The 18,977-nt window shown below is 38.1% G+C and overlaps 1 protein-coding gene across 2 annotated transcripts; it reads left to right on the forward strand.

Moving 5' to 3' along the window:
• Positions 1-1,537: 1,537 nt before the first annotated feature.
• LBR (lamin B receptor) lies at positions 1,538-15,603 on the forward strand. Of its 2 annotated transcripts, none has more exons than XM_059830216.1 (13): positions 1,538-1,711; positions 3,255-3,443; positions 5,143-5,226; positions 5,711-5,888; positions 6,481-6,677; positions 7,454-7,508; positions 9,216-9,410; positions 10,741-10,844; positions 11,265-11,390; positions 11,487-11,655; positions 12,932-13,012; positions 13,110-13,232; positions 15,372-15,603. In XM_059830216.1, exons 1-13 carry the CDS (start codon positions 1,547-1,549, stop codon positions 15,530-15,532), a joined length of 1,827 nt encoding a protein of 608 aa, XP_059686199.1. In that variant the 5' UTR covers positions 1,538-1,546; the 3' UTR covers positions 15,533-15,603. The 2 variants fall into 2 exon arrangements, with proteins under 2 accessions (XP_059686199.1, XP_009809253.2); XM_009810951.2 differs by having other exon boundaries at positions 1,543-1,711; positions 3,255-3,449.
• The last annotated feature ends 3,374 nt before the right edge of the window (positions 15,604-18,977 follow it).

Below are 18,977 nucleotides of genomic sequence, written 5' to 3' on the forward strand. Positions count from 1 at the left end.
AGTATAGACCAGAACTCTGGTAGTTTTTCTAACTGGCAAGTATTAGTGAAACCAAATGATAAAACTTACTCTTTTTGCTCTTTCAAATACTCTACAGCAAAGGAGATAGCCAGATATTTCTGTTCTGAAGCAATTAGGAATATTAGCAGTAAAATCCACAAGGGAATTTTGCCGAGTTTTTTTGTTTCTTCTTCCACGTGGAGAGCTACACAGGTGTAAAATCTAACAGCAGCAGCTTCAGGAAATGCCAGAACAAAAGTTGATTGAAAAGCCTCACTTAGCCCCATCCCCCAATGTGTTTTGAAGGTCTGTGATTGCATATTAACAGTATTTTTTGCCAAAGAATCTAACTTTTCACTGCAGGTTAGTTAATGTGTAATGAATGAGTATCTAGTTAAATATTTGTTTTCACCTCATTTTGTGTGGCTTCGCATCTTATTTATAGCAAACAAGTTCAAATGCTTTGAAACAAAACCAACTCCTGGTTTGTTTGGGTTGTGTCCCCCCCATTCTAAGTTCCTATGTTCATCACACAAAGGTGATAGTATATTAAGTATATGTATTTTACCTTAGACTTTTACCATCGCTTTATATGTTGAGACCTGAGTAACAGAAGTTCAGGTTAAAAGTATCTTCTGTGATGGATACCTATTTTCAGAAGGCAATGGTGGAGTACAAGGCACTTTTCAGGGAGTTATACAGGACTTCACATTTAAAAACATAACTTTTAAGTTGCAGTTGCGGTTTTCCCAGCACCATGGTGTGGTGGACCAAGGGTGGTAGTCACCTAAACCATGTTTTGCTAATATCAAGTAAAAACCTTATGGTGCAGACAGGGGGATGGAATTTAGTTTTTCAGGATATTATCTGGTTGCTCTGATGCTGTACTTTCTTTTCCTACAGGCCCCTGCAAAAGCCATTACATGCCTTGTACTAAATAGGTGGAAAAGAGAAAATATTCAACCCAGACAGGAAACACCAGAATTTAGGCTCCTAACTTCCGAGTGTTTGGCATAATAAACTGAAGAAAGTATGTAATGTGGCTGTGTGTATTGAATAGACTGGGAACGTTTAACATTTAGAAATCATCACTTCTGTAATTTTTGTAGAACCACGGGAAAAGAGGGTTAGAGGACACTTAGATACCATCTAATTTACTTTTTCCCCTATAGATAAGATCAATTGCATTATGTAATTTTGGTCAAATATATGCTTTGCCTGGTTTTGATGGTCTCTGATGGAGATTGTATATCATAGTTGAATACTGGTCTAGATACTGTTCATTTGAACATTTTTTCGTTACATCTACTTCAATCTTCGCTCTATTTTAAGACTGTTTCTTCTGCTTACTATTAATTCGGAAAACAGATCATTGCTTTTTTTCTTATCAGGCAGATTTTTGCCTATTTAAGGTGAAGAGTTGTTTACTTTCAAGTTTCCCTGTTCCAGCCTAAATGATATGGAGAGAGAGTAGGGAAAAAATAAGCCTAATGTTTAGCTGTCATATGTATTGATTTGTTTCTTTTCTAAGGATTCCTTTTGGAAGATGCCAAGCCGGAGGTTTGCTGATGGTGAGATGGTGATGGGCCGTTGGCCCGGAAGTGTCCTGTACTATGAAGTACAAGTGACTAGTTACGATGATGTTTCTCATCTTTATACTGTTAAATACAAAGATGGGACTGAACTTGCGTTGAAAGAAAGTGATATAAGGGTGAGTACACGTTTATGTAATTATCAGTATTTCTAATGGAAGATTATATTGATTTTGTGATGTAGATAAAAATACAACTTATAATTGGATAGTTGCTTTGCAAGTTTTCATTAACTGTGTCTTCAAGGAATTTGTGCTAAATAATAGCTTTTTCCTATGTGACATGTGAAGTAGAAGTTCAGAATGCTGACCCTATCTTTAAAGAAGCATGATTGTTTTCTTTATGTTGAAAAACATTTCAGGAAAAACAAGTCTGATCATTTAGGAACTCTATAGCATGATTGTTCATGAAAAATTGTTTTCGGGTAGCAAGTAATCAGCGGCCTAATCCTAATTTGACTTTTTTCCACTTCTGAATAAGACAATGTGAAAACAAATGCAAGCATGTAGTTAAGGATCACTGTAAATATAAATAGTGCATGCCCTTTAAGCACATACTTATAACATCTGTGAATAGCTTGTACTGTTTTAGGTCCCCAAAGGTTTCGTAAAGTATTTTGCTCTATTTGTGACAATTAGGGACTTTTGAAAAAGGGTCATGTCATACGTATATGAGCACATCCCTTCCTCTTTACGTATCTTTATTATTTCTTTTTTTTCTTACTAAGAAAGGCCTTTAAAACTCTGTGTACAAGTTTCATTTCAGTTTAAAATGTGATCATGCGTGAGACAGCTATTTGAATGTTTGCTGTAGTTGATTTTTAAGGCCTGTTCTGAAACCTGCAGAAGTTCAAAGCTAACTTGAGTGTCTTTATGTGAACTGTAGTTTCACTTTTTGGTGGCAGTGTACATGCCCTGTAACTGATCTTTTCTTTTGTGACAAAATGTTTCTACCTTGAGCTAGACAAACGTTTTCACTGCTCTAAGACTTTCTAACTTGTTTACTTCATGCTTGCAGGTTAGCAAACTCAAGCTAAGAAAATACCTTTCTTTGTCATAAAGCATTTATGGCTTATAAAAGTTGTGTTGTGGAAATTTCAAGTGGGAAAATAAGCATTGTAGTCTTCATAGAAACAAAACTCGGTACTTTTGAGGAAAACTGTTTATGAAATCATCTAATTTAATGCTTTAGCTGACTACCAGCACACTTGGGGTTTTTTTTAATGTTGATCTGAGCTATGTTGCCTTAAACAGATCATTGCATCTTGATATGCCAAATGTATTAATAACGCTAAGTAATTGAAATGTTAGCCATTTCTTAAGAGACAGCTATCATTTCATTGACTTATGCAAAGGCTTAAGGGGGTAGTACACTTAAGAGCTTGGTGCTCACATTGATAGCTTCCATCCATATCCTGATTTCTGTAGATTTGATAGGAATTGTCAGCAGTTGGACTTGGGACAGGATTATTTGGGTATTACCTAGAAAATGAGTAGGCTGTAGCGCTCTTTTAACAGCCTTTGTACAGCATTAGTAAAGGAAATAAGATACAATTCTGTAGAACTATATGCCAGAGCCCTCGTCACAAAAAAACCAAGTTTCTAAAATTGTTCTTTGGAGCATCTAAGATAAGATTTTGCTTTCTTCCCTTCTTTCTTTTAGTCACAATCATCATTCAAGCACAGGAAGAGCCAGTCCTCTTCAAGTTCTCCCTCCAGAAGAAGTACTAGCAGATCTCGATCTAGATCTCCTGGTCGGCCAGCAAAAGGCAGACGTCGTTCTTCTTCCCAAAGCAGAGAACATAAAGATGACAAGAAGAAAACTGTTCAGGAAACCAGCTTAGCTCTACAGGTATTAGTTTTTTTGTTTGTTCTTTGTGTGTGGGTTTGTTGGAATTTTTTAAAACAAATTTTTGCTATTTGCGAAAGATTTGTTTTATGCATCCTGGGTTTATTATTGTAAAAGCCAGCTGTAGTTCATGTTCCCTGAGCAACATAATCAGCTGCAAAAATGGATCTCAGAACTGCCTGTTTTTTCTTTGAAAATAGGCTTTCTAGCTTGCAGAGTTGCGAGGAAACTCTTGAAATGTAAACTTACGTTGTTAAGTTTGATTTGAATTTGGTGGTACTGTGAAGTTCTCAGAATTCAAACAAACACAAATTCTTTAATATTTTTAATACTGAAGTCATTGTTAGCCATATGCTCCCACTTATGAAATGGGGCAAAGGAAGTTAGCCTACTTTTAAGATGTATTGATCAATACATAGGAGGTAGGTATTAGAATTTGAAATAAAATAAGTTCTGTTTTCATATACAGTTCATTAAAATGGTAAAGGCAAACATGTGAAGCTTCTGTGGGAGAACTGCTGCAGAATTCAAGTGTGGAATACATATATGGCCTTGCTCATCAATAATATTGCAGAACTGTTTTCATGATAAAAACGATCCTGTAAGGATTTGTAAGTTTATCAAATATGTGATTTTTAGCTGAAATTTATCATGTTTGTTCTTGGCCTTTTTGTGAAGGTTGTATTGAGTACTAAAAATGGTTCTGGTGTTCTGTAAGGGAAGCATAGTAGAGGTGATGTTTCTCTGTTAAGACACAAACGGCATTTCTTCTGCTTCTTGTGCCATTGAGATAGCTTCAGGTGATACTTGCCTGAGACGTCTCTTGAATTGGAAATGCCTTCTGCTGATCTATTGAAAATATAGAGGTTTTAGTTAGGTTTCAACTAAACTAAACCAGACCAATCTAAACTAAATAGATAGGTTTCGTTTAGTAAATTGCTACTACTATAAAAGCATTCTGTGGCACTGAAATTGCTGTGGATTTTGCTTTGCAGTGAACTACTTCGAGCTGTGCGACCCAGTGCATAGCCTGTGGACCATATGCTCATTTTAAGTAGTTTGTAGCCAGCAGCTACACTGTACTTTGGACAAAAAGGTTAAAATATCTTTGTTGTTTTTCTCCTGGCTTCTAATCGAGGAGTAGGATTGATCATTGGTTGTTGTACGACTGGAATGACCTGCTCCTTTTCAACAAAGCTTAAGTTGAAATAAAACAGAAGAGTCATGTGTTCTCAGTGTTGTGTAAGCTAGACTCATTAAAAGGAATTTTGTAACAGAATTTTTCTTAGAAAGATACTCAGTGGAAAATCAAACTTTCAGTCCTGCAGAGCTGTGTCTTGTATAGGACACTGAAATTTCCTCTGCTTTCCTAGTAGAATTACTACATAGACATGTATTTTGTACTTGGCAGTTCCTAATGATGAGTTAAAAATAACTCGGAAGCTGTATGCTCTCTTAATTTCACTGTTAATTAAAAAAGGTCAGTAACCTTTTCCTTTTCTTAAATGAGTTTTCTTCCCTTGTTTGTGAGCTGAAACTGTCCATACTTTGGATATGGAAACCACTTGTTTTCCCATGGAGAAAATCAAGAGCAGTTGCAGTTGAAAAAACCCTAGATAGTTAGTGTTCTTAATTATTCATTATATACTTAATGCAGCTGTTATTTTCAGAAAGCTAAAACTGTGTTTTTCCTCTTAACCAGAAACCGAGTGAGAATAACACCAGAAGGTACAATGGTGAACCTGACAGTACGGAAAAAAATGACACATCCTGCATAATCTTGGAGGTACGAACATTGTATTTACTCTTAGTTTTACGTTGCATTCCAACTGAGCTTTCTCAGAAATCCCTGGAAAAGAACAGTACAATAATCAAGGAGAAATAGAGTGCAACATAAAACTTCGAGGTCAAATAAATTTACTGTTGAGTTTTTTGTTTGGTTTGTTTTGTTCGGTTTGGGATTTTTTTATCTCTTTTTTTTTTTTTTAGCCAGATCAGGTCTTTAGTCCTGATTGTTAGCTAATGCAAAGAGTTATGGCAGAAAGGAAGGGAGGAGGGTGGGAATGGATGACCTATACTGGAATTGCTGCTGATAGGTAATTAAGGCCTAAGTGATCACAATGAAACTGGTTTTAGTAGTCTCTTCATATAAATACATAGAAGTAGAACACATTATAGATCAGTGTTTTATAGTGAATATAAAATAGTGGCACAAAATAATGTAAAATCACTGGGAATTTTTTTAGTAAATTCTTTTTATTCATTAACAGCAAAAGTTGAAACCAGACCTGGAAATAGAGCGTGTGCTTGAACAGTACAGCTTACGTCCAAGAAAAGAAGAAAAGAAAAAAGAAGAAATATATTCAGAGAAAAAGATTTTTGAGACAATAAAAACAATTGAGAAAGCATCATCAAAAACAAAGGAGCTAGAGTTTGGTGGAAGAATTGGTAAGTATGCAAATGGTTGTAATAGTTGAAAATTAGTACTTCTATGGTTTTTACTTACTGACCATACTGTCATGTCAAGAACTGTTTTTCCAGTTTTTGGACCCTGGTTGCAGAATCTAGAGTCATATGACAGTGCTTCACATAGTCTGTACTGGTATTGGTGGCAGTCAAAGAACCGTTAATACACTTGGTTCTGTTGTGAAATGTAGTGAAGATCTTGAGCCTTCCCTTGCACAGTGAGATATAAATATTTCCAAATTAAATTTAAGAAGTAACTAGCAAAGTTTTTTACATTTTCAAAACCTAGGTGCTTCGAACTCAACAGTGAAGTACTCTTTATACAGTTTTTTGAACAGTTTTAAAGGGATGCAGTGGGTGTGATCCTTCAGTTTGGTCATATGACCTCGTATGGGAGTGAGAAGAATGTGTCCCATTATGTGACTGGGGGATTGCTGCTGTCTTGCTTCAGGAATAGATAATGACAACCTCTTCTTTGTTACTGAAGTTAACACCGAGCTTTATTAGTGGGATTGAAACTAGTTTTTTAATTTTCTATGTTTCTCTTCTACTATGGCATGATGTCTGTTTATAGGGACCTTCACGCTGATATTTTTCCTGCCTGCTACTGTATTCTACTTGCTGTTGATGTGCAAACAAGATGACCCCAGTCTTATGAACTTCCCTCCTCCTCTCCCAGCACTTGAAAGTCTTTGGGAGGCTCGGGTGTTTGGTGTTTTTCTTCTGTGGTTTTTCCTTCAGGCTCTGTTTTACTTACTGCCGATCGGAAAGGTAAGCTGTTCAGTAGCATTTGGGTCTTTATGGGTAATGAATTTGTGCGTTAGGCTGGAAGGTGGGGTATGTACTTAATGCAGTGAATTTGAAAGCAAATTAATTTTGTTTTCCGTATTAAGCTGGAATATGGCTATTGCAGATTTCTGTAAGCTTAAAATAGCACAGTTTGTTAAGAATTTAATGGCTGTGCATTTCACAGTCTTACTGTAGAAAAGGCAGAAGGCATTATATAGGAGTTCAAATCAAAGCATGGGTAAAATTTGCTTGATACCTGAAATTCTTTCAGAATTCTCTCTGACTTTTAAATCAACAAACTGATACCCAGTTTCTTATTGATATCCAGTGTTTTAGAATGTAATCTTCACTTACGGGAAGCTATAAACCATTCTAGCCGTATGTATATTGGGCAAATGCTCTGTTTCCTTCTTCTTGTGACTTGAGGGATACTGGCAGATTCTGAAAGAATGCTGTAATAAATAGATCATTCAATCTTGTTCTATTGCTATACATGTTTACAATGATTGGAGCTGTTCTGTTTTCTTGAAGCTGGTTAGGAAGAGATTTTTTTTAATGTTTTTATTTGAAACTGTTACCCTTTTTCTTTTGCTATCCAAAGTATGCTTTTGAGAACAATGCATGATCTTCAGATTTGAATGTGTCTGGCTGGTTACCTTGATTGAATGGCTTTGTGGCAGAGGTGTGCTTGATTTCCCTCCCCCACCAGTGCCCCCAGAAAGTACTTTGTTGAAACACTAGTACTTTATTTTTCCTAGGTTGTAGAAGGCCTGCCTCTTTCAAATGGAAGGAAACTGCAGTACCGGATAAATGGTGAGCATGTTGCAGTTGCTTATTCTGAAATTTGATACTGCTCTCCGGTTTGCAGTGCTCAGTACCATAAGATACAAATGATGAAAGATGCACTCTTTGGTCAAACTAGGTATCTGTTGTAAATCTTTCATAAAACAGGATGAGCCTTTTCTTGGAACAAGGAGGTTAGTAATGATCAGGAACTCCTCACTGCCCCAAGAGCAAGACATTACACTATACAGGGCATCTGGTCTGCATCCAGTTGCGACTGGTGACTCCCGTCATGTTCCTTGCATAATTGCTAAACGGGCAGTTGCCTGTCAGAAGTGTCAGTAATGCTTATGTAACAAGGACTGTTGCTCTGGAGGAGACGTTCAGGAGTGATCTGAAGAGATCTTATCCCATGTGTCTAGATCATCTTGGATGTCTCTGATTTACAGACAAATAAGCGTGTTTTAATTCATTTAGATGTTCTTATTCTTGCCTGGCAAAGAACAGTTCTGAGTCCTTATTCAGATCTGATTTCACTTCCAATGAATAAGGCAAGTTTCTCATCTAGGTTTAGAGTATGGCTTAACACATTTTAGCAGTCCTGCTTTTCCAGGCTTAAATAGAAAAGTGTACTTTGATGCCTCACAGGTATTCCAGGCTACCTATTTGGTTGATTTGCCAGTTCAGGGACACTGTCTGGTGGTAATGGAATCCAAATGTTGTATTAAAAAGTTGAGTGGGGTTTTGTCACAGTCTGGTAAGATGCACAATTTTAAAGTCACATTTTTAAGATGGAATAGGGCTCTAAATCATAGAAGCAGATTGAATTACATCCTGCAGAAGTGAGTCATATTGAGGCTGCCTCATAACTTTTTTTAGTAGGGGCATAGTCCTGCAATTTTTTCCCATGTCCAAGAGGCAGTGGGCACAATCTGAAATACAGGAGGTTCTGTCTGAACATCAGGAAATACTTGTTTTACTGTGAGGGTAACTGAGCGCTGGCATAGGTCGCCCTATGAAGTTGTGGAGTCTCCATCCTTGGAGATACTAAAAAGTCATGTGGACATTGACCTGGGCAAACGGCTGTAGGTGGCCCTGTTTGACCAGGGTGGTTGGACTAGAGGAGCTCTGGAGGTCCCTTCTAACCTCAACCTTTGTGACTCTGTGAAGGTGTTCATAGAAGGTACTTAGGCGAGAGCTGTATAGAACTCCCTGCTTATATTTGGACATCATTCCATTCTACGTGATTTTATATTCTCAAAGTACGAAAGTTTTGTGTTCAAATTTTGACTTGATAGTTATTTTAATACTTTAATTACTGCTATCTGTATTGAGGTATATATGAAGATAACCATATTTCCTTCTTCGAATTATCTGAGCTCTCCCACAGATAAGATTTTGTGACCTGCTATCAGTATCCAGTAGTAGTGTCAGTGTCCATTTTTCCACTAGAATCTGAAATTGGATCTTATGTTGTTGTAAAAAATGTGGGAGCACTCAGAGTGTTCCTGCCTGTTGTTCTTTTGATGAAAAGCACAGGACATTTCAGGGCATAGATAGAATGTCTTAGGTATATTGCTGTGCCCCAGAAGTTTCAACCTCATGGGATGTGTAAGACATTATTGGAATATAGATAAATCTTGGAAGGAGTAAAAATGCAGAAAGGCTGGACTGGGTAGGTTCTACTAGAATGAGTTTTTTATTTTGGCTAATATCTTTTTCTTTTACATCCTTTAGGGTTTTATGCTTTTATTTTGACTGCTGCAGCTATTGGAATTTTATTATACTTTCAATTTGAACTTCGTTATTTGTATGATCACTTCATGCAGTTTGCAGTGTCAGCTGCAGTTTTTTCTATGGGATTGAGCATTTATCTGTATATTCGGTCCCTGAAAGCACCTGAGGAAGAACTAGCACCAGGTGGAAATTCTGGTGAGTTATAAATATTCTAGATCATTTCTTTTCAATTGTTTACTTTAGTTTCATTTTTACGATTTAAAGGCTAGATTTAGGGCTGGTTATTATAATACTGTGACTTTTACTTTCTACCAATGTAGAATTAACATTGCAAGTTAAATAGCACTTCTTTGTTCATGCGCAGGTACTGTAAAATGCTTAACGTTTTAGTTGGATTATCTTGAACAGCGTACACAGAAATACCTTGGCTGGTCTAGTCCCCTAGCGATGAGAGGACAGGACAGTTCCTCCAGTTTTCGGTGTTTGTCTGAGAGGCCTGTCTAGTTTCCTTCCTAGTGCCCCTGCTGGTGGGCCTTTTCCTCAAACAGCTGGGAATGGAAAGGAAAACTGAAAAGTCTAGAGATTTTGGCAGTGGGAAGTCAGGTACAGAGCTTGAAATTACTGTGTATTTCTAAATTTTTATTTTGCTACACACTTTTACATCTAGTTAGCTGAACTGAGTTTTCAAAAGAAATTTTGATTCAGTCATGAGACTACCTACCTAGAAAGTATCAATTATATGCATGTTTTTGTAGCACAAAGGATAGATTGAGAAGTCAATTAGCATTAAATGTTAAACAAACAGCTTTTAAAAATTATCATAGGATGACTAAGAAGGGGAGTTTGCGGACAGAACATTTAGTGTGTTAAAATGAAGTATTCAAATATCGTCAGTTCCTTTGCCAGTGCAGCATGTATGTGTGTGAAGGGAAATAATAAATGATCGTGAATAGCTTTTTCTTTGAGAAGTGCAGTTCTAGTCTCTGTAGGTGGAATAGTAGCATTCTGTTAACTGTTCTGCAAAGTGCTTGTTATTTGCTAACTCAGCGCAGGATATCTTGAAGGCAAGGTATTGCATTTTCCTTCTTGTCCATCTCTTTTGATGGACAGGTAATTGTCACAGCTAAAGGAATTCTTGCTCCCAGAGAAGAGCAATGAAGTAGGAGTAAAACTAGAATTAATTAATACCATAAGATCATGTTCATGGAAACTGTGATATGAGCTTCAGGATAAGGCTGAAAATAGAGAAGGAACAAGTGTCAAGGAGAAATAAGCCTACAGTAACTTCTGAAGTGTTTAGTCCTCCTAATAAATAAAATATTTAGGCCTCTTAAAGCAAAACCCACATGGTTTATATTTAGTATTTTGCGTATACTCTCACATTTTTCTTGCCAATCTAAAGGCTTTTATTTTTTTATTTATAATGAGAGAACTTTAGTAGAAAGTAGGAACTGTTTTATGGGGAGGAGTGTAGTGGCGGATAAAAGGAAGAGTATCGCTAACAAAGACTGTGTCTTCTCTGCAGGGTATTTTGTGTATGATTTTTTTACTGGCCATGAATTAAACCCTCGCATTGGCAGTTTTGATCTCAAATACTTCTGTGAGTTGCGTCCAGGATTAATTGGCTGGGTGAGTCAGTAATCTTAGTTACTTATTTTATTTGCTTAAATAGAACACAAATGGATTTTTTTATATATATATAAAAATATGTAATTTGTATTAAGGATACAATATGTATTTATAAACAGGAAAAAAGTACTTACAAACAGTTTTATGTTGCCAGACTTTTAATGACCATTTTTATTCACTTTAGGAAAATTCTAGCTTCCTTGCTTTGTGGGAAATGAAAACCCTTCTTAAAGTATTCCCATGTTGAGGTTCTACAGCTTCCAAAATGTAGTTAGTTGCAAACTGTGGCTTGTGAAATAGGTTGGTTTTTTTTTTTTAAACACAGGTCAAAAACATCTGTATTAAAATGTCCTATAGTGTAATAGAGAAGACTACTTTCTTTTACAAGGAAAGTTTGTAATAAAATATTTTCTCAACTAGGTTGTTATAAACTTGGCAATGCTCTTGGCTGAGATGAAGATACAGAATCAAAGTGTGCCATCTCTGGCAATGATACTTGTGAACAGCTTTCAGCTTCTTTATGTGGTGGATGCTCTTTGGAATGAGGTAAATGACAATCGTATTAAACTGTTACCATTTCTCATTACAGTGTTAAATGAAGGAAGCTTTGTAAATTCTAAATTCCTTCCTCCTTGTTCCTAGGAAGCTATTTTGACTACGATGGATATTACCCATGATGGATTTGGATTCATGCTAGCATTTGGAGATCTGGTGTGGGTTCCATTTGTCTACAGTCTGCAGGCCTTCTATTTAGTTGGTCATCCTACTGCAATTTCTTGGCCTGTTGCTGCTGCAATTACTATTCTGAACTGTAAGTTATGGTAAATGTTATTGTTACTGGTACTAACAATGCAGTACTGATTTTGTTTCTCTGAGTTGTTAGGTGAAGCCTTAGCTAAGATGCAGTGATGATGTTTTCTGTATTACCACAGCTGGTGGAAGCATGTGTCTGGCTACTGTTTAATACAGAGAATATAATAAATTCTCATTTTATTCAATGAAGGATAAATGAGAGTCTGGACACCTAATTGTCCTGTTGAGAGGCACCTTTAGATGGATGCTGTCCGGAGTTGCAGAAGTGACTTAAAACATTTTGAATGAAGTGTAGTAGATGCCTTTTAAAGTCAGTCTGAGTGACTGTGAGTGACTCTTAAGAGAAAGAAGTCAACAACTTGTTGGCTATACTTTACTGAACCTAGAGAAGAAGAGGTTTTATTGTTTAACAATTTGCATCTCCTTCCCTGATGCCCATAGTTACAAACTCATGTCAACAGAAAACATCTCCTTTCTTCTACCTGAGTGCTTTGAGAGAGGATCTTGCATCCTTAGGGGACCTTAAATTTGCACCAATATGGCCTTTTAGTTTGTCCCTTTTTATCCAAGTTGTAAACCTAAAAGAAAAGGTTTTTTGTAGATATGACAAAGGGAATTGGAATACTTGGAAGGAATATGAAGGCATGTGACTTAGTATGTGCAATCCTGAGAAACACATCATCTTTTTACATTTTCAATTAATATTTTTCCTTTTTTTTTTTAAACATCTTTATTTGAAATATGTTGTGATGGTGTTTTTTCAATACAGCCTCAGAAAAAGCAAATTTAAGCTGCCTTGTAAAAATGATGGAGGGGAAAGAATTTCAAAACCAGATAATACTTCATTGTTTGGTTCTTTTAATATTGTGAATTTGTAAATAGTTTGTCAGTTTATGGAGTAGGCACTATAGCAAAATACTGGGCTGCTAACAGAGCTATAATCTTACAAACTGCAGCATATCACCTTTATATGAATTTCAAACTCAGTGTTACGTTAAGAAACTATTCCAGATATAAATGTAAAAGTAGATGTGAAAGTAAGGCTTCTCCAAAATCTGAAAAGTTAGTAATGTGTAAGAGCATATGAAACGCAGGTTTCCAGTAGCATTTCTATCTTGCTAGAGCTCTGAAAACTGGAGAATACCAGTTGCTATCTATCTCTGAGGAAAAGAATTCAATGTAATTAGAGTGGTAGAGAGCATGAGAGTGCCTTTGTTGAAGGAAAGAAAACTGGAAATTACTGAAAATGCAAAATAAATAATATTTATTTTCAGGTATTGGGTATTACATATTCCGTAGTGCAAATTCTCAGAAAAATAATTTCCGAAGGAATCCAGCAGATCCCGAATTGGCCTGTAAGTGCATTTTTTTTATTCGTTCAATTGCTATACAATGTCTTTTTGTTAAATACACATTTCAATTGTTATATTGACTACAATACTCTATTCACAGACCTGAAATTTATACCCACTGCAACTGGAAAAGGGCTTCTTGTCACGGGTTGGTGGGGTTTTGTTCGTCACCCTAATTATCTCGGTGACATCATCATGGCTCTAGCATGGTCCCTACCCTGTGGTAAGTTCCTGAAACACAAGTGGATTTTATCAAAAATGTTTGTATGTTTTGGCATCTGACTGCGTTTGAAAGGCAAAGTGATTAATTATTTGAGATATTAAACCCTGTAATTAATTGAATGGCAAATTTCTGTGTTGTAAGCTTAATGTGACACCTATTTTCTCTTACATCTTATCCTTTATATCTTACTATAGATTTGACATACAGTATAGATTTGACCCTTCTTTCTGACACTATCATTCAATAATGTTGGGGCTTGCTTGCTAACAAGTTGTTCCTTACATTTTTTTAAGCTAGTGGCTGTGCTATAGTGTTTTCAAAGGGAGTTCCCCAAAAGTGGGAGTTTGCTTGGAAACAAAGGCTACCACATACAGGGATGGACTTTAAGCAAAATACATTTTTAAAAAAAAAAGAAGTCATCAAATGCAAAGGAATGAAATTCTGTGTCAAAGTTTTTGTTACTGAATACTTCCTGGTTTTCATGAAGTTTACAGTTGGAGGTAGGTAGGGAGCCTTTTCTCCAATGGGGTTTTATAGTCCTGATTCTTTGCAAGAGCTTCAGAAGAGCAGTAAGAGTTTTAGAAAATCCGTCTGATCATGGTAGTCCTGCCCCCTCTCATTCAAGTTTGAAAAACGGCTTTGGGCCCCTCCCTTGCCTGAAGGAGTTTCTCTTCTATGAAAGCACAGAAACGAGCACGACAGACATTCCTCTGAGGCAGAGCTACTCCGCACCCTATGGCACAGTCTGGCTTTTGCAGACTGTGGGACACGGAATTGTGGTAGAGTGGAACTTTGTCACCAAGTGGTTAAGGCCCTGACCAGGGGCATCAGCTGAGAGAGGATGCTGGAGTTCAGGTGTTCCTCTGGGGTTTAATTTTATTTTGGATTTTAATTGGAAGTAGACAATACTAGATTAGCATATACACTTGTAGACAGTATCCTGGAAGAGGCTTCCCCCCATGGAAATGAGGGACTCGAACCCTCTCTCAGCACCATAATGGCAGAATTGGAAGTGTTGCCGTAACTGTGTGTGGGGTGAGGATGCATGGGAGGGGATCATCGAATAGTTTGGGTTGGAAGGGACCCTTAAAGGTCATCTAGTCCAACCCTCCTGCAATGAGCAGGGACTTCTTCAACTAGATCAGGTTGCTCAGAGCCCCATCCAACCTGACCTTGAATGTTTCCAGGGATGGGGCATCTACCACCTCTCTGGGCAACCTGTTCCAGTGTTTCACCACCCTCATTGTAAAAAATGTCTTCCTTATGTCTAGTCTGAATCTACCGTCTTTTAGTTTAAAGCCATTACTCCTTGTCCTATCGCTACAGGCTCTACTAAAAAGTCTGTCTCCATCTTTCTTATAAGCCCCATTTAAGTACTGAAAGGCCACAATAAGGTCTCCCCAGAGCCTTCTCTTCTCCAGGCTGAACAACCCCAACTCTCTCAGCCTTTGCTCATAGGAGAGGTGTTCCAGCCCTCTGATCATTTTCGTGGCCCTCCTCTGGGCCCACTCTATCATGTCCATGTCTTTCTTGTACTGGGAACCCCAGAGCTGGATGCAGTAGTCCAAGTGGGGGTCTCACCAGAGCGGAGTAGAGGGGCAGAATCACCTCCCTCGACCTGCTGGCCATGCTTCTTTTGAAGCAGCCCAGGACACAGTTGGCTTTCAGGGCTGCGAGTGCACATCGCCAGCTCATGTCCAGCTTTTTGTCCGCAAGTCAAGTGTGCTTGTGCAAAGCTGGAGTTGCCATCTACAGCCAAACCAGAGAAGACCTCGTGGGCCTTGTGTGGGGCAGCTCAGTGCTGCAGAGGTTTAACTATTTCTCTGGTTTTGATAGCTAAGGAACTTAAAATACATGTCAGCTTTGCATGCATTGAGAGTGAAGTTGGTAGATTTTGAGACTGAATTTTAAGGATTTTTTTGGGGGTTTTTTGTGGGTCTTTTCCTATCTGCATGTAAACATGTCACACAATTTTTGCACTGTCCTGTTGAGTATTTGACGCTTTACAACATGAGTATAAGATGCTTCAGTCCATAACTAATATGTGTCACCAGCTTAGTACATTTTGTTAATAACTACCATTTCTGGATTTTATTTTTTTTTGCTGTGTCTAAAGTGACTTTCTCATTTATTCTACAGGTTTTAATCACATTTTGCCATATTTCTACGTGATATATTTCATCTGCCTTCTTGTTCATAGAGAAGCTCGTGATGAACATCTTTGTAAGCAAAAATATGGCTTGGCATGGGAGAGGTATTGTCAGCGTGTACCATACCGCATATTTCCTTACATCTACTAGAGCACTCCAGATGCCTGATTTGCAAATTACTTCTAAAGTTAGTTTCTTTGCAACTAAAAATATACCTCTTACCTTTGCACTTGGTCTATTTGTTATTTAGGCTTTTTTTTTAAAAAAAAAAAAAACAAAAAACCAACAAAAGTGACCAAACAGTGGAGTGCATCAACAGGTATTACAAGTAATCTTAAATACATGAGTTATGTGAACTGACTGTGAGTTTGACTTTTAAAAAATTGTGAATTTTAAAAAGTCTTGGAGCCCTAATTTTTCAAGTGAAACTTTATCTAGAATCCTGAGTTTACATTTTTTTATTGCATTTAATTAAGCACTGTGATGTAAAGTATATTATTTTCTTAATAGACTAAACACAGAAATTCCATCCAGTTCATTTTTTTGCTGTTAGTTGTACCATCTAACTTCAGATGTCTGACTCAGTTGCCTGAATTGGAGGAGCAGCAGTGTCTTTCTGGTCAGTGGAGCTGGAAGCAGCGGATTTGGCCCACGAGGGGCCCATGCCACTGGCAGTGCTGCCCTGCAGCCCTGGGCCCAGAGTGGGCACAGCTGAGCTGCCTCAGGAGGGTGTCCCCCCTCCTGGCTTGTCATTAATGGGATTTTTTGGTAAGGGAGGCTCAGGTGGCCCCTCCTGCCCTGGGCCTGCAGGAGGGAGGAAGGGATGGGATCGGGAGGAGAAGTGAAGGGGCACGACTGTCCCCTCCTATCCCCTTCCCATGTTCTTGAGGTCACTTCAGCGTGGACCAAGGGGGACTCTGAGCCTGCCACCTGGCAGCGCCCCTGACCCCAGAGAGAAGCCACGCTTCTGGCTCAGACTTCTGAAGGTAGATGATACAAACACTTCTTTCGGCTGTGGGCAGAGCTGCCAAAGTGAGTAGTGAACCCTAATCCTGCATCTAGCATTGAACATGGGGTAGCAGAACGTGCAGTGTGTGCACGTTCGACAGAAAAGTATAAAAGGACCACAGTTGGCTTATTCTGATCTTTGTAAATTATGTCTGAATGTACCATAGCGTTTACTGAGCGTGTATAATAAAGCCTCCAAGTTTTTGCTGTACAGTGTTTGGATTTGAAAATGCGATAAGCTTTTTTAGAAACAGGAGAAATCAGTAACTAAATCCATTTCCAGTAATTTTTTTAAAAATGTTCATTGAATAGAGGTTTTTGTAAATTAATGTATTAATTCTTGAAACAATTGAAGTGTTCATTGAAATGTGTTGACAGCTATGCTATGAAAATATAGGAAATGCTCCTCAATCCAAAGTTGTTTCTTTTTAATTTGGCATTGCTACCTCATATGTAGGTTTTGCCTTTTGTACTGTTGCAGATAGAGAAAATAGCTATTTTTTTGCTATTGCTATTTAAAACAACATTTTTTACATGAGCCTGTGGTTAAACTCAACCACTTTCTAATATATTTTTGTATATATTTGACTTTTTAACTAATGTATGTGTTCCAGTCACTAGTTGTGTTCTTTGTCTAACTGGCTGTAAATCAGATGCCCTTGCAGTATTTACTTCATAAGTAGAGTAATTTTATATTTTAGTGACATAATCTTGCATTAACTAAGTAGCTTTTATTCTGTCATCACAACTGAGAGTTTTTCACATACTTCGTGCACAAGGTTTATAGCACAAATTGTCCAAAAATAGCTTACTAGAATGTTAAATATAGTGCAGGTACCTCTACACTTGCTTGCAGGAAGGTTCCTGATTTTTTTTAAGATAATTGTACAGTTGAAGTGTATATAATCTAGCTTGATTGTGACAGTCTCCTCTGAAAATCTGTATGCTGGTGTTGCAAGGAAAATGTTTTAAGACAAGTACAAGCAGTGCCTGTAACAACACTGAAGAGCATTTACTCCTGTGAAGTAGCAGATGAAATTGGGAGGCTTTTTTCAATGGTTGCTCAGTGGATTAATGGGAAATAGAGCGATCATTTAACTGCACCAGTTTGCAGCTGGTGTTTTAAAATGTGCTGAAGGGGGGGAAGTGTAACTCCTCAGCCTGTGAACTAGGAGATTTCTACTGCCACCCCAGTTTTATCTGTTGCCATGCAAGGTTGTTAAATTTAATTCAGAGCCCTTGTCTTTCAGAAACAGATCGTGACCAGTGATAACTTCACATAGAACTCAGCATGTAAATAAAGTGAATTTGATTTTGAAGTAATTGTTTTTAATGCAAACAAGCCTATAAACTAAAATAAAGCTTTTGCTTAAAATTAAATAGTGCTTTTTTTTCCCTCCAATTCATGGTGGTGTCTGGAAAAAAAAAAAAGATGTTGATTTATCTTATTAAGTAAAGATGCAAATTTGCTGAAGTTCCTTTTGTGTCTGTGGTTGTGGGTTGCGTGTCACAAGCTCATGTATGGTGCTTCTCTTAGCCTGTCTGGGAATTTTAAGGAAAGGAGGTCTCTCCCTTTAGAAGATCTCCATTTCTCCCTTTTCTTCTGCTTCTCTTGACACAAAAGTTTACAGATCCATCATCAGCCTGAGAGCACATTTCTTCTTTGCATCGGCTCTGTCTGTGTCAGCTACTTTGCTCATCTGCCTGGACTGAAGAAAATCAAAGCACTAAGAAGTAGGTGGCACACAGGGGAAGGAAAAGCAGGCTCTAAACCCTCAGTGGATGGTAACTTCCGTTGTTACTAAGGTAGTGTGGTGGTGCATTCCTTTCCTCCCTCTCTCCTGGGCTGCTCTACAATCTCAGAAACTCCAGCTAGGCCCTGGCCTTTGTGTAGGGAGTTGGGCGGTTAAGCATCCCTTGACTGTTCCAAGAACTCTTGCATGGTTACAGCAGGGAACGACACTGACTGTACCAGGCACTCCCGCCACCTGACCGAGGCGGGTAATGAGAGCAAGAAGAATGGGATGATCCATCATTCCCTGACAGCCCTGGAGCACTCCTTATCAGGATCGTAACCCAACTGGAATGACACCATGGTTATAGAAATTCCATCATTTTACTGATGACTAAAGCCAATCATCTTGTGAACCTGTAAACAGCGCTCCCGAGGCCCTCTGAGCTCTCCTGGACCGCAGTGGGCTGCGACCAGTATCTCCCTCTGAGCGGGACACCTCTCGGAGTTTCACAAACTCTCCGGTTTGTGAAATCTTGGAGGACCGTGCCAAGCTGGTGACAAGACCTGGGCTAAAACCCTCTCTTCTTCCCTCAGCCCCAACCCTGGCCTGCTGAGGAACACCAAGGCATTTGAAGTGAGTATTTTCACAGAACTCGAGGGGAATTTTTAGCAGGTACCTTTGTATATATCTATAGCTTTACGTCTGTGTGCGTGCGTGTGTAAATCAATCTGTAATCAAGCTATAGTTGTGACTAGCTTGCTTTGTACATCTTGGAACTAATCTGTGATTAAGTGCTGCTAAAATCTTATTATTTACCTCAAATTGTGAATGAACCTCAAATTGCTGCTAAG

Source organism: Gavia stellata, chromosome 2, assembly GCF_030936135.1.
Source record: "Gavia stellata isolate bGavSte3 chromosome 2, bGavSte3.hap2, whole genome shotgun sequence".
Lineage (NCBI taxonomy): Eukaryota > Metazoa > Chordata > Aves > Gaviiformes > Gaviidae > Gavia > Gavia stellata.

What these genes read in the sequence shown, in the direction of transcription:
- LBR (XM_009810951.2), top strand. Translation starts at nt 1,547, where the DNA reads ATGCCAAGCCGGAGGTTTGCTGATGGTGAGATGGTGATGGGCCGTTGG. An exon ending in AGAGTTTGGTGGAAGAATTG is followed by an intron (nt 5,889 to 6,480) that starts GTAAGTATGCAA and finishes GTCTGTTTATAG; the next exon opens with GGACCTTCACGCTGATATTT. An exon ending in ACTTACTGCCGATCGGAAAG is followed by an intron (nt 6,678 to 7,453) that starts GTAAGCTGTTCA and finishes TATTTTTCCTAG; the next exon opens with GTTGTAGAAGGCCTGCCTCT.